General features: G+C 38.3%; 1 protein-coding gene across 2 annotated transcripts in view; it reads right to left on the minus strand.

The window, feature by feature from the left end:
• Positions 1–16,158, minus strand: part of LOC132984393 (furin-like protease kpc-1) — a 164,389-nt gene extending 148,231 nt beyond the window's left edge. The window contains exons 1-2 of one of the 2 annotated variants that reach the window (XM_061051218.1): positions 15,832–16,158; positions 11,483–11,658 (exon numbers count right to left, since the gene is read on the minus strand). In XM_061051218.1, coding sequence (XP_060907201.1) covers positions 11,483–11,653 — 171 coding nt within the window. In that variant the 5' untranslated portion in view covers positions 11,654–11,658; positions 15,832–16,158. Of the gene's footprint in view, positions 1–11,482; positions 11,659–12,486; positions 12,661–15,831 lie in introns of those variants that run through there. The other variant, XM_061051219.1, reaches the window with a different exon arrangement.
• Between the last annotated feature and the right edge of the window lie 553 nt (positions 16,159–16,711).

Raw genomic sequence — 16,711 nt, forward strand, 5'->3', positions numbered from 1 at the left:
GGGAGAAAGGTGCTGCAAAGCTTTTTACAAATTCTAAACTTGACTGTGTTGCTGCAGGAAACCTATGTTCCAGGGTACTTACAGATATAAATCATATGTGAATATGTACTTACTTTCACTACAGGTATTTGCAAACAACTTCTTAATGTTAATGGTTTTTATAGAAATCATTTGACTCTTACCTTGATGGAGAATACTTTATATTTAAACAAAAAACCTGAATATTTAAAACAAAAAGCAAGATCGTCATAAATACCGAGTCACCAAATAGAAGCTCAAAGTTTATATTACCTCCTCCAATCAAGAAAAGACCAAAGAACAGATGGATGGAACAAAAGAAAACAAAGCCCTGCAACAGAGTAAGGATTATTGAAACTTATAATAATAAGTATATTGAAACCACTATTCCTTCCTTGTGCTAGATGGATTGAAAGTTTTTATTCTAGGTAATTGAATGGATAGAAAACAAAAATGAACGTGGTTTGCTTCCCAATGAGTGAAAGTCCAATTTTAATTTATTTACATTTAATACTACTCTCTAAAAATGTGCTGCATGAAACAGCAGTTCACAACCTTGCCCTTGAAACAGAAACACTCCAGAAGCGAGTGTATTCAAACGTGGGACAATAATGATTTAAGTTTACCATGATAAACATTTAATAAACATTTGTTTATGAATCATTCATAGGTAATTTTCCACTTAATTGGGTTAAAAAACAACAACCTACACTGCAAAAAACAAAATGACAAACAAGCAAACACAGCTGGAAGGTAGCATCGTTCAATATCAGCAGAAAACTGTGTTTGAAAAAAGAAAAGAAAAAATCAATCTTGACTGTGACTTGGATCAGCTGCAGACCTTCACTTCCATAATGACTAAAAATTGGACTTGAGAATTTTGGACCCCACCCAAAAATCACTTACAATTATGCAAGCTGGAAGCCAAGAGCAGTCAAAATAATAATTATGGATTTATCAAATTAAGAAGAGGATATTAATTATCCCATTGTGGCTTTTTTGTTCTGTTTTTTTATCAATCTTAAAGGGATACTTCACCCATTAGCATTAAGCTTTGTATCATTAGAAACCTGGTAGTATTTTTGAATGGTCGTGCATCCCGCCCTCATATTCCCTTGAGATGGGAAATCTTTGTATTTTTAAGTCTGAAAAGGAGCTTCCAGTGATGCAAAATGACGATTTTTGCGTCACTTTAATCGCTTTTGCGGTTAGCGGGATGAAACTACAACGCTAGTTCCTCATATATTCGACCACTGAAGCTACTAATTCTAATTCTAAACTAATTCTGGAAGAAATCTCTGAATCAGTTGAGGAAATGGTCTTATGTGTTGAAGTAAATATGTCTGTAAATGTTTTTATTTCTATATTTCTACTGCTATACTGTATATTTTGGAGAAACTGTAACGATCGAATTTCCCTCTGGGATTAATAAAGCATTTATGATTCTGAACTAGAGGACCTTAGTGGGAGTGGCCTGCGGTGCTGTGCATTCTGGGATGAGCCAAAAAGACACTTTCTGCCTTTTCACGGCCAAGAAGGCACCAACTTCAAAATGTATTTCACATTTCTACTACATATATGACCCAATGTCAATACAGATTCATGTTTCAACGGGTGAAGTATCCCTTTAAGTAGAGCCTCATGGAAAAAAAATAAAAATAAAAGTACACTTTGTGATTTGATAGTTGTTACTTTTGATTTTTCTTGGTCTTAAAGTTGATTCAAAGGTCCAGAATCACTGCTGGTTTATCTTCTGAACAACATATAGGACAATAAACTAACTACTTCAACTCTTGCATATAAACCTGACTTAATCCTCCTTTAATCCTTAGATGCTATATTATACAAGTCACTGAAAAATGATTGAGCCATTTTGTATGCTTATTATATACTGTATACCATTATCTGTTCTGAATGGATTGAAATGGCCAAAAATCATAATTCATAAAAACTTACTTTTTAGAATCAAGGCACGGTAAAAAACAAAAGCTCATCAAAAGCCGCACAGGTATTCAATCAAGTCAAGTGAATCCACTCAATTATAAAAATGCTTTCCTGGTGGCAATAATGGCTTCCTACTGCTGTACATTACAGAGAAGTTACTGGAATCTGCTGCCACCTACGTGTTTTAACCATAGAATATAATAAATAAAATAACAGTGGACGAAGAGTCTCTTCAACCATTGGTTACTGAAGGGGGTTGTGGAAGCCTCTTGATGGCAGTCAGTCTGAACCTAACCTTCAGTCAAGCGTACAACAGCCAAAGAGCTGGAGGTCTTGAGCCTCTTGACAAACAGCTACACTGCACCCGCCTGTCAGTCAAGTCAGCCACATGCATAATAACGAGTAACTGTTGTCCTTCAATATCAAAACAGTAGTTGTAAAAAGGTACAGTGTGTGCTGATAAAGACAGAGCTATTCAACCAATTTCCTTTTTTTGAAACAGGCTGTTAACATGTATTTGACTTCCGGTGATTCTGCAGCTAGCCTTAAGTGGACACTTGATTTTTTACACTTTGTTACCCTAACCCCCCTACTGCCCCAGAACACTGACAGAAAATGATAGCTCATAGTGATCATAATACTAACATTAAGCTTAGCTAATAAGCATTCATTTATGCTTTGCCCTTCACCTCCCAAGTGGTAGCATTATTGACCCAGACACATCAAAGATACATAAAGATGTCCATACTTTCTTATTATTCTGGCAGCTGTATAGGGGAAATATTCTCAATAATATTATATATGCAAACATCACTTAAGTGAACTTCATGACAAGGACTTTGCTGTTTAAGTGTTAGCGTTGCAGTTGATGTCAGTGGGTCACAAATGCCCAAAACTTGCAGTTTGTCTTATATTCAAATCTCTGTTTTTTTCTGTCGTAAACACAAAGCGCTCTGAAGACGTGAACAATTTAAAAGCTCTTGCTGCAGCTCCACAGAGCGTCAGGGATGGCTGCTATCTTCATAAGCACTTTTTGTCTTCCAGGCCTCTGGGCCAGTAGAACTATGAATTGCTGTGTTAAGATTTGTGTTGTTTTGTCTGTTTGGTAAAAGAGTTTAAGATACATAATACAACATAAAGCTGTGTGATGAGAATAGTTCGTAGCTCCTTGTAACCCTAAAAAAAAAAGAAAAACTGCCTAATTCTTCATTGCAAGTTCCCTGTGTGTGTCCAGCCAAGATTTAATAAGAGTGGATACTTATAGTGTAACATAATTGTTAAAAAAAAAAAAAAAAATGTATTACTTCACTTGAGAATTGGAAATAAAATAAAAAATAAAATAAAAATATATCAAATAAAATAACAGGTAGATAGATTAAAATGACTATTCCTTGCACCATTTTTTTTATTGATCTTAGGTGCCCAACTAAAAAATTAAGAAATCATGAGAAACATTTCAAGAGTAAAAGGGAGAAGACAACATAAAAGGGTGAGGTGAAGCCATAAACGTACAAAACAAAGCTGAGTAAAAATATGTAAAGAAAGGACAAAGAAGTGGACTACTGCTCTGGAGTTATTTACCTTAATTGGACATTCCTGTGCTTTGGGCTGCTTTTTTTATGGAGACAGATTTTTTGTGGGGCTGGGGCTAAACCTTTTTGTGTTTGTGAGAAAACAACAAGCTTTGAACAACTCAGTTACAGAATCACTGTTATAGCAACTTCCAAATTACAAATAGATTTCTGGGGTACTGTAATACTACATGCTGGTGTTGTGGAGCTATGACCAACCTCAGTCCAAAACAATAATCCCTGTCCAGACTCCATAGTAGCCTTTAAAAAGAAATAATCACAGAAAAACATTGTTTGTATGACAGCTATTGAGTTGGACTTGTAGTCCTGTCAGTGGTGAGAAATACACAGGATACGTGCTGCTGCTGATGGACTCCTACAGATAAACAGAAAGAGGAGAGATGAAGGGAGGGATGGAAGGGGAATGCATGAAGGATAAACACAAACAAACACAGACATCAAGAGTCATTGAAGCAGTGTGTGAGAGCAACGAGAGGCAGACCACCCTATGGAGAAACAGCAGCTGGTGTGTATACTAACAGCCCCACAGGGGCTACAGTCTCCACAGCCCCAAATGTTGGGCAGAAAGGAGAGATCGGAGGAGGGATGGGTGATGGAGGGAGATGCTAAGGGCTAAAAGGGGTGAGTGGTTAAGCCTGGTTGGTTACAGTATTGGCAGGAAATGCAGATGGGAGGGGGGAATGAGGGAGCCCATAGTCCATCGTAATGCAAAAAAAAAGCTAGATCTAATGAAGACAAAGGTAATTAGTTTAAGATTGTTGAATTCCTCAGTGTACATTTTACATAGGCTATTCATTTCAGTTTGTCACAAGGAGGCCAACAAGGTAAGAAACATGACCATTTAAATTATTTAGATGATGTAGAATTAAAAAAGACCAGTGGTGGACATTGTAGATACTCCTGGTCAAATATAAGTCCTATACAAGTGACAGTTGCATAGTCAAATTATAACTTTAGTAAAAGTACCGGTGTGCTTGCTTATAAAAAATACCTAAGTATTAAAACTACGCTACATAAAAAAAATATAATCTCTTAATCTTGTATAAAACAAAATGTGACTCAATGAGTGATTCAAAGTAAAGAATATTCATTTTAAAAATGTATTTTCACGATGCATGAGAATACATGGGTGTACATCCTGCTGCGATAGGTTTATTAAGAAAACGTTTTGTACATGTTTTTAAACTCTAATGCTACAGATTTACAGATTTATAGCTCCTACATAACATAATCAATCAAAAGAACAACCAAATATACAGTTTAAAAAAAGCCAAAGATGAAGAAAAACAATACCAAGATTGTTAAATTGAACTGTTTATGAGGGAAACCTGCATGTATTTACATGTGTATTACTCTGACACTTATCATGGCATCCAAGAATATTGCATTATTTACAGAATCTTAAATTAGTCAATGAAATATCTAAAAATGAGCGGGGTGTCATGGAATTAATTTTTTTACTCTGAACAGTAAAAAAACATTTTTTACTTTAACAGAACTGCAGCAAATACCTGAACCATTGAAGTTCAGCCCTTCTGCTCCACAGATCATTGAAACGTTTTATTGATTATTAAAGATAATTCTCTCTCAATTTATTACGAGCTCTAAAGACAATTTAAATACACAACATGAAATGTGACTCATCCATGTCTACTAAGTAGGTAATATTATACACATAAGTTACTAATAAATCCAGGCCCTTGTTGTACTGTGTGATGTTATTACATTACGTTGGAATTACTGGAGTATTATCTAAACGAGGTTTACTGCACTCTACACCTACATACTAAGTTATTTCATTTCAAGTCCAAGTTGCTCAAGGCTTCAACACTTACTTTTTGTAACAAGAAACCAAAATATGTTTAAAATCAAAATGAATTCAATATTAACCGTATAAAAAAATTCAACACTCGGCTGAAAAGCTTTTTAGAAATGAATCACAACGTGCACTGTAGTCCACTTCTCATGAGGTTGGATTTAATGTGTGTGTGTTTTTAAACAATTTCAGCCTCTCTCACAGTTCATCTTCACTGGTTTTAACAAACCTGGTTTACTTTCACTTATTCCTCCGTAAGCTCTCAAAAGTCCTTTCCAAAAAACAAACTTGTAGTGCAATAGGACAGTAAACAGACATATCATTCTAAATATCTCCTCTCACATGTAAGAGCATTGTCAAGCATTCTAGTTTTCTTCCACCACCATTCCCAGTTCTTACTAACCATCTCCCTCTATCCCCCCCCCCCCCCCCCCCCACACACACACACACACACACACACTCTGTCTCTCCATTTCAATATTGAAGAGAGTTTTATTAAGGACTAGACTTGGGTGTGCTGAGGCGCTTTCAGTAATTTTCCTACAAAGTGCTTTAATCCATCACACGGCCAACATGTGGCCTTTGCAGCCATACATCATCTCTACCCAGAGAGGAAGAGGAGGAGAAGGAGAGGGAGTGGAAGCATCTTTTCTGCTCTCCTCCTTCTCCCGTCTTCCTCACCCCTTTCTTCCTCATCTTCCACTTCTTCTTCTTCTTCCCCGCTTTCCGCTTTCCCACCTGGGAGGGAAACCACATCTTCTCCACACATTCCTCACTCAAAGTCCTCTCTCCATCTACAAATGAGAGTGAGGCATGAGGGAGGGTGGGGTGAGAGGAGGAGCGGTTGTAAGCAAAGAGAGAGAGAGAGCGAAAATGAAAGAGATGGAGATAGGCGTGAGTGAATGAGTGTACGAGTGAGAGAGTGAGAAAGAAAGAGATAAGGAAAATGGAGAAAAGCTTACTGGAATGAATTAAAATTGGGGACAAAAGGGAATGAGAGGAAGTCTGTGTGTGTGTGTGTGTGTGTGTGTGTGTGTGTGTGTGTGTGTGTGTGTGTGTGTGTGTGTGTGTGTGTGTGTGTGCGTGCGTGCTGTGAATGCTATATGAGCAAGGTGTATGCATCTGCACTTGCACGAGGAAAGAGAAATTGGCAGAGAAGGAGTGGAGATGGGAAATAGAAAAAAAAGAGCTGTATTTTCCAGCATGCAGCTGGTGCAGTGTTGCCCTCTGTGTTGCCCCTGGCCAACACCTGCCTCTATTTCACTCCCTCTGCCTTCCTCTTGCTGAGGCGCAGAGGTGAACCCTGGGCCCCCTGACTAATGAAATGGGCCCTTTCCTCCAACCATTAGAGGATTGGTGTCCCTTTCCACGCCCTTTGGTACAGAAAAGGGAAAGGATGGTGGCACGTTTGACTTTTTCCTTTTGCCAGACACACAACACACACACACACACACACACCTGGTCATAACATAACAGCCTTGAGTAATCCAGTCAAAGTAAGGCTTGACATAGCTTAGCATCTGACTGAGGCTATTTCTGAGAGGATATTAGAAATTCTGAATTGGGAGCAGTGCAATGAGGTTTCAGTGAGAAACTCTCTGAATGTGTACGACAGCGGCCCCGGCTGATCATGAAGCGCTGGTGTGATTTCATTTAGCCAGTAAATCCAATGCTCTACCTCAATTACATCTGCTTTACTCAGATGGAAAACACAGCTCCCGTGTACAGAGGCAGGAGGGGAGGGGAGGGGAGGGGAGGGAGGGAGGGAGGGGAGGGGGCGATGCATGGAGCGGACTGGGGATTGAATCTCTCGATGAGCTGATAGCACGTCCACAGACAGCGAGCCAAGCTGTGCCGTAGTAATGTTATGCTAATGATATGGTAATGATATGGTAATCTGCCAACAGTATTCCGCCTCACTGGAGACAAGAGGAATCTAGGAGGCCTTTCACCATTGGTTGGAGACCAGGGACTTCCTGGTGTCAGAGTTCAACACACACACGCACACACGCGCACACACACACACGCACACACAAAATGCACTTAATTCTTAAAGCAGTGAACTCAGCTAAAATAAAAACAATGCAACACCGACCTAATCTGCCTCTAATCGGATTTGCAAACTCAAAAGTAAGCAAGAAATAATACCTGTACACAATGCAGTACCATGTAATATAACTTAAAACAATGTCTGCTGTATTGTTAGTAAGCGGCTGAGATTTATTTTATCAGTATATTATCAAATCCCTGTGTTTTTTTTGTGATAGTATAAAGTGAAATAGAGGGTTATTTAGAAGAAGGTTATTTTTTCCTTGTCATTGTGTGTGAAACTCTGCCCCTTTAATGGCTGCCAGTACCTGCCTAGTCAGAGCATCTCTTTCTCTCTGGTTTGTAGTGATTTCATTACACCATCATTCTCAGTTGGAGATTAGAGTTACCATTGTTTGACAGCGGTGAATGAATTGGCAAGAGCTACATTTGATATGTTTGTGTCTTTATTTAATTTTTCGACATATGACTGCACCTTATCTTATTGGGGATGAGCTGACAAACAGTCTAATTCAAAAGGAATGTTGACAAACCATAAGCCATCTTTTAAAAAATTGTAGATGAGCTTGTGTAAGAAAAGTTAAAGACAAATGAGGAATGATGCACTCTTTGTTTTTGGCATGTTTTAAAATTGTAAAAGGACTGACAGGAAAGGATTCAGTGTGTTTAATAAAGACACACCTGCAATGCATCACAGCAAATCTGTACATGCGGCATGAAGACATGGTATTCTGCTTTGTTATTTCTTTTGTATTTTACAGTTGCAAAATGGATATGTCAAGGCTGCACAATGGGGAGACGCAATGACATTTTCTTGGATCCTGAACACTAAATCAAAGAGACCAACAATATGTTGAGCGCCAGCATGGAGACATTTGATTCCCATTCCACTCATGCAGCATTACCGCTGGAATGCCAGCAGACATCACAATCCTCCCAAGCTGGTGTTGGGCTTGTCAGGTTATTCATTTCAATTCAATATAAAAAAAAACACATATATATATATATATATATATATATATATACATATATATGTATATATATGTATATATATATCACAACAAAATTGTGAAGCCACTGCTTCTTCTTGATATCACGATATTTGCAAAGGTTTGACTTAACAAAGGTGATTTAGTGTCAGTGACATTTAGCATCAGCCTCTGGCGACAGACAGGTAAAAGAAGCCAGTCAGCAGATTGGACCTGAGGGGATTGTGAAAGTGGGGTTCGTCTTAAACACTTCTTTGACAATATGATGACGTTAGCTAGGACACCTTTTTAACAAACATACTTACTCCTTGACAAGGAACTACTTCTAAATGAGATCACAGCATTAAATGACTGATGCAACATTTCAATAAACCAACAAAACTACAGATATGTTAAATATTACTGTGTACTGTACACAGCTATGGGAAAAACGAGACCGCTGCAAAAAAAGTGTTTTTCTGAAGTGGTGCGGTTTGACTATAAATAGATTGTGTTTAAGGTGTAATATCGTATACCATAACTAAAGACAACCAATTAGACTCATTTTCATTTTTAAACAACAAAATCTTATTGTTTTAACTGAGGAAAAGTTCAGAACTCAATATGTTTTGGAAAAGCACTGATTTGCATGTGTTTTGGCATGCTCCACTGGTTTTCATATTAATTGAGGTATATTATGCCGCTCTAAGCGCAAATTTTGAGTTTAAAATAATACAAGATACTTATGCCCAAACATTCAAGCAGCTTGGCAGGATGTCATGTGACCATCCATCTTCTTCTTGATCACATTAGAAGAGTGTGTTGTGCCTGTGTTGAAATACAACAGAGACTGGTTTCCATACATGGAGACATGCTGATTTAACATACATTTGAAAGAGTGGTCACTTCATTTTTCCAGGGCTGTATTATAGCCTTCTTTAAGTTTCTTTCAATAAAAATTGTAACTATATTTGCTTGTCTGTTGGTCATTCCCTGTGGTCACTGCATTCAGGGACAGTCACTTTATAAAAAGCAGAAAAACAATGTTGGGAGAGGGAGATGATATTGTGTGCATGCATGAGAGACAATGAGAGAGACAGGCAGAAAGAGAGACGGGGGGGTGGACTGTCCAATACACTCCTGATAAAGGTCAAAGAGATGTTTTATTCATGAGCCAGGCAGCAGCAGCAGCAGCAGCAGCAGAGGCAGCAAGGCCAAGGTTGAAATGAGCTTGCGTCCCCCTTCCCCCTGAGCCAACACAACCTCCCACCACAACCTCCCACCAAGACAGTGAACATTCCCCTTAACTCGTATCACTAAGGTCAAAACACAAACACACTCACACCACTCGTATTGCTTATCAATACAAAAAAGAAATTTGAAAATTTGTATCTCCTCTGTGACCAAAACCAATGGTGGAATGTACGTCTGCCACTATAGACAAAGTGTAATTAACCTTTATTTTTCAACAATTGGTGTTTTTATTTAGAACTGTTTATCCATATGGTTTCCTGATGCGGTTCCCTCCATTGCTAATGATTCAAGCGAGTTCGACATTTACTCTTGTCTATTGGTCAGTAACTCTTCTTTTCTCTTTTTATCATCCACAGTCAACATCCTCTTTGGCCTCTTCACCTCTGCTGTGATTTCACTAGTTTGACCACTGAACTTACACTGGAAACAAGAGATGTGTTCCTTCAGGGCATTCTGCTAGAAATCTGTGCCGTTTAGTTTTTTTAATTTATTTTTGTATAAGAGGAGACATTAAGGGAGCAAAGAGGAACTTTTACCATCAAAATGATTTCACAGCTGCTATATTAAAGTTACTGTGAGTATCTTATTTTGTTTCAATTCTGGTGACCTCTGTGGACAAAGTTCATATGATGTCTTGATCCTGTCTTGTACATGCGAGAGTAGTGTTTTCACTGTCAAACCTACTCCTGATCTCTTTCACTGTAAAACATATCATTCACTGTGTGAATCTTTGCCAGGGTAAATGTAAAGCAAAGGCACGTCCACGTCCAGTGTGTGGTGGTAATGACCCTGTATGACATCAACCTGGTATCAGTGACTGCATGGATCTTCTTTCTGATGGTCTGGTCTGATTTCAGTCTATTTCATAAGCAGCTTAACAGCGGCTAAACAAGCTTTTAAGTAAAATAGTTGCATAAAGTTTCTTCAAATTAATAAACTTTCAACATGAAATGGTGACTCTTGAAGATTGTGGCTGAGATGTTGTAGTTTCCTAACGATAAAAATACTATCTCTAACAATAAAAGATGTCTCATATTTTGCTTTTATTCTTTAAATGGAACTATCCATATGATAATTAAGGCCATTCTGTTTACAGCCATGTACTTGTAAAGTTGATTACACTTTCATGATTAAAATGATATCTTATCTGATTGATTGGTTAGGTTTTACATTTGAAAAGTGGAAGTTAAACAACAAAAGACATTTCAAAATTCCCAAAAAACACAGCAGGAATGGATGTCAATTCACAAGGGAATCACAGGGAATTAATTTCATTATATCTTGAACTTCCACATAGAACTCCGATCTGCTAAAAAGCATAACTATACTGTACTCAAACTAACCAACACACTCCGAGCCTTTCTTTCTTATTGCATTTTTTAAGGGAGCTTACACACTTCCAGACTCAACAAAGGAACCTTTAAAGTATTTATGTGGATAAAAATCACATAGTCACCGAACAAAGTGAGACTTCAGCATGACAGATTAAGAACCAGGCAATAAAGACCCATGTCCAAAGACATTCAACTGGAGCCTAGTCCACATATAGGATTTCTCACAGGTGTAAAATAAAGTGTGTGTATTTGTGTGACTTTCCTGGTGCAAATTGTGTCTTCTCATATGTATTTGTGTGTTTGTACCACACTGTGTGGACCACCTACTCTATATGTCTTTGATCAAATATAAAACAGAAACATTGCTGTAATTTGATGAATTTCAGCCATAAAACAGTACGCAGAAGTTTGCACTTTGGCAGCTTTTAAATACACTAACCCGAGTTAGAAAATGTAAATTGCAGGCCCATAGGTGGATGTCAACAGGGATGTTAAACATGCACCGACCTGTTGTATGAAGTTCAGTCCATGATCCCTGGCCAGAGCTCTGGCGGCCCTGATGCCTCCATCCATTTGCACAGCGTAGAAGACATGGCCGTTGGTCCCACGATGCCCCTCTGTGGTCACTAGTGTCCTCTGCAGCAGACAGCTGAGCACTAGCACAGCTGCTCTGAACATGGAGCCTTTAAGGAGCAGAAACATTGGGAAACTGCTTACACAAAGAAATGAAACATTGATGTTGAAGAATAAATGTATATTTTGTACGTTAGCCCACCTTGCCCCTGAAACATGTTGCTTCAGTAAGTTTCTATGAGTAAAATAAGGTTGACACCCTACTGAAAGCCTTCCTCAACACTGATGCTGTAATCCATCACACAAAGAGGAAAAGCATGTCTGTGGGGCTGCAACTGCTGATGACTTCTTGTGATCAATCTTTTATTATTTCCCTAATAACGTAGTCAATTACTGATTGTTTTCTTCGACCTAAGGTCAGAAATAGTGAGAATTCACCCAACTTTACATATTCACACAGCTTGTTTAGTCCACCCAACTGCCAAAAAACAAAACGTATTAGTTTATTAATCTATATGAAGATAACAAGCTTCAAATTCACTTGTTTGCAAAGGAACCATAATTCCTTTAATTAAGCCATAATTATCAAAGTAAAGCAAATCTACATGACAGCCATTGTTTCCCTTTTTTTAAACTGATGCAACCGTATATTTAATATCCTCATGGATTTGCTGTCTCCATTAGTCTTTTATTATGAAGCCTAAAAACTGACTTTGTCAATATTTGTAAGAAAAAAAGAAACACCTACGGTTTTAATTTTTTCCATTACATTCCAAATACCATCTAATCACACAAATTGATTTATAGTGTGGGATTCAGCATCATAGTGCAAAGTATTGAACACTGGCAATTGTGAAACAATTTGCCCACAGCCACCTCCACTGTACTTCTGCATGAAATCCACAGTGGCTGCCACCTACATCATGTGAACCACCCACCTGTAGGCACAGAGCGAAACGTCCAGGAGAAATCTTTCACCCAGTGCGATGAAAGCTAGAACTCTGGCATCGGGGGGCCCCAAGCGAGACAACACGCTCTCTCCAGTTCCCAACCCACACGTTTAATCTCCTGGCCTTGATGCAAATGCTTCTGAGAGCAGAAAAACATCGGCACTCTCATTGTGTGAACTAACTTCCTTCTTTAAGCAAAACAGGAACTTTATCAGTCTTTACTTGATGACTGCACTTTCCTGTGAACAATGATGGAACAAAAAAGTTGTCACCTAACACTTCTCAGTAACCACCAAGAAGAAAAGCATCTCAGTACCATATACTGTAACATTAATTGCACAGTTAGTGCTCCCACTCCTTCCCACAGATTATGCAATGTCATTTAAGCAGTACACGAAGTAAACATGAATAGTTGGGCTTGGAACATTGGAATTGGCCTTTTTCTCCTTATTTTCTGCAATAATACAAACCAAAACCAATTGGTGACGTAGAGTATACTCGAAAGAGCAGTTCATAATGAATATGTTTTTTGCAGCATATCAAATCCCTTTTAAACAAGGAATCTACATTCTTTGCACTTTTCCTTGAACAAAAAATACAAACTCGAAACTAGAAGATTAAGATCTCTCAAAATACGTAAAAATTTGGTTGTATGTTTGTCTGACTTCCTTCCCCCCCCCCCAAAAAAAGAAAAAAAAAAAACTAACAGCAGCTGACCACCATTTAAAGCATCTACAGCATCAGTCTGCTCCAATCTCTCAAACCCCTGATTGAAATCGATAACCTCAGTTGGGGCCCAGGCCCCAGTCAATCCCACTGAGGTGCAGGGCTGGCAGCTTACACCCCACCCAGAAAGAAGCAAGCCTCTGGCAGAGACAAAGTAGACAGAGGGAGAGGGAGAGAGAAAGAGGGAGAGCACAGGAGACTGAAATACAGGAGGAGCACATTGAACAGTGTCAGAGCCCCGGGGCCTACTGGGACGCTGATAAAGTACCTGGACATTTTTATAGACAAACTACTTATTTCTGTCCTCATATCGCTTGGGAAGACTGATAACTTTATATTCCTCTCAGGCAGAGGAATGAAAGGAGGGGGGGCCCTTTCAGGAGTTTAATTGATCAAACTGTAGCCACAAGGGTTTTTTTCTGGAGATAAAAGGGACTAGCACTCTCCCCTCTCTGTACAATACAGAGATCTTTTAGAAAGCAGACCCAATGAAAAAAGAGAATGTAACTCATTATGCAAAGTCATTACAGACCTCTGACTATACTCCTTAAAGGGAGGGGGCTAATGGTAGAACTGTATCTTACAGGATTTCCAGAGGTCAAACTATCGGTCATTGGATAACATTACTTTACAATATCCAGATTACAACCAAACTAAGAGATGACTGTTTAAATCAAACTTCAATACCGGAACTATTGTTGAGTGTTTGACAACATTAAATTGCATTTCATTACTTCTCACAGGGGACATTTGGAATGGCATGGGAGACAAACATCAGCGATCCTTAAAGCTCCTAAAGTTTGTGTTGATATTGGTTTTTCCTGTAAATGTGTTTTATCACATATAATATCATCCTGCTTTCTTTCAAGAGTCAGTCATAGCTCACTGTAAATAGTTGCTGTGGAAATTGTAAACAAAGGCTGTTTTTGCAGTGTGATGTACAGTACCTCACATCGTCTGACACCTACCGAAGAAGGGGTTTGAGAGATACAAAAAAAATACTATACAGAGAAAGTCTATTTTTATCATAAAGAAGCATCAATAATAATTTAAGTAAGTTTCATAACCACTTCAAAACTCCTTACTGCTTTACCTGGAGTATAAGTTGTAATGTGCGTAGGCTTAGAAGAGAATATAGCCTACATTATAGCCAAACAATATCTCACCAATCAATGGGCCTATAACAAACAAGAAGGCTACTTCATATGAGCCTCCTATGTTATTTAAAGTGATTTCTAATCAGACACATTGGGAATTGCTTATGGTTGATATCTTAACAAAAACATGGTTTATACAAGTTATGTGTTCACCTGTTAATGACAAGCTCCAAATATAACAGAGCAGTAGTAGCTAATTATGATTTTTATCTGTGTGCCTGCCTACAAGGTTAGCAAGAGGGTAAATGATCCTGGAATTCATTCTGAACATAACCTAAGTATGACAAAGATGGGGAGGAAAAAAAGAAAGACAATACACAAACACATTTGAACTCCCATAACGAGTATATGGATTCATCCGGATTGTAGGCCTACATTAACTTTTTGTGTGACAAATGAAAAAAAAAAAAAAAAACCAGTATAAAACAGAGTTAAGAGGTATCCTTACATATAGCTTCCATACCTTCTCCAGGTAGCTCGAGCTTTGAAATAGACAAAATAGGCCAAAGGTGAAATTCCACAGTATTTTGTGTAAGCTTTTTCATCACTATTTAAAGATGGTCAATTTAGTGAGCTTAACAAATGGGGAATTTTAATACTCATAAAAAAATCTCATAAAAGATAATGTTAACACACCTGCTCAGGCTGTTGTAATAGTATAAAGAAGGCTGAGCTAAAAGGACTTTGCATACCTACAAGTGTTTCCATGCAAGCTAGCTGGCAAACTGTCTCCTAATTGCTACTTTTAGGCTAAATGCTACACATACAGTGAGACACAACATTTATCACTGATACAAGTTTGAATATCTCCCATCCTATTGGGAATACATAGTATATCTTAGTTTAAGGAAGGCCTTTAATCAAGCTTATCAGATTGAATTATTCATCCTCATTTTTGGCTTATATGAGCCATTTACTGCCTTTTTTTCCGTTTTATATAAGGCACATGAGTACAATTTCAACAATGGCTGCATTAACTTTGTGCGTGCAAAAGCCAGGTTTCGTGCATACACCTGTGGATGGATATTTTGACATTATTTCGTTTAGCATTGGGGAAAATGTTCAACATATGCCTCATCAGTAAATTAGTACTACATGTAGGTTACCCATACTACACACTGTTAAACTTCAACAAGAACATAAAAAGGCTACAATGTGATCAGAAACAAATGCGTCTGACCTGCTTCATGAAAAGCTTTGCAACCATTTTGTATTTAAGTAAAAGACTTAAAAACAGCCTACATATCCAGAGAATGACCAAGCGCCGTTTTTCTCAGACAGGAAACCCTAACCTGGTCAAGTGCAGAGAAGTCTGGAAACGATGCTAGACTACATGTGAGGGCGAGGGGAGGGGGAGTGAAACAGGTTCAAATCTCACTCCCTCATGTAATACAGTGCCAAACAAGGACTGGACGAGTTTGTAGCATATGGATTAAAAAAAAGCATTTACCTTTCCCATCCAGGCGACAAAGCCTTCACACAGACAGACTCTTCCCTGGTGAAAGCAAAGCAGGATGTCGATGCCTCGTAAGGAAAAGAATCTCTCGACGCGTCCATTTTTACTGTCTACACTGGCTCTGGCAATAAAACGTGCAAATGAGTGCATGCAAAACGCCGCATCTATCGTGCATCTCCAGACTTCACAAGTCAAATGTGCAGAAATAGCTTAACAAAGTCGGCAAAAGCAGCACATCGACTGCGTGTGGCGGAAGAGAGGATTTTGTAAAGATGTGAGAATGCATTAGAATGCAAGAAATGGTGTGATGGCGAGAGGGACTGTTGGGAGAGACGGATCTGCATATGGAAATTAGGGTTAGCGTGGATAAAATTCCTGCTAAACTGCTGCATTGTTGTACATTTTAGGCAGGACCACTGCAGTATGACGGAGGGGAAAAAGAAGTGACTTTGCCATAGCCTGTAGACAATTCATTGCATGGAGTATGTGCTGAGGGTTCAGTCATTTCAATAGCAATAAGTGTTTGATATAATATTTTTATTAAATATTGTTATGAAATATAACAGTTTTTATAGGTTTGCTTATTTTATAGCCTATACCCCATGTACACCATCGGTAAACTTTTACTTCAAATAAAACCGATAAGCTTTTATAAATCTGATTAAACAGCTCAGTTTCAGTCTCTTGGAAATGCTCTCAGTGTTGTAAAAATATGTTTGTTTTTTTTATTGCATATCTCTGGAGAATTATGACGTTGAAACAAACCCAAGACTTCATGGACATAATAAACAAGTCCGCCACAGTGAGGTCTAAAACGATGCGATGAAGTGCGTACCTCATGTCGAAATATTTACCTCCATAGATGTAGAGTACG

The sequence above is a fragment of the Labrus mixtus genome, chromosome 11 (genome assembly GCF_963584025.1).
Source record: "Labrus mixtus chromosome 11, fLabMix1.1, whole genome shotgun sequence".
NCBI lineage: Eukaryota > Metazoa > Chordata > Actinopteri > Labriformes > Labridae > Labrus > Labrus mixtus.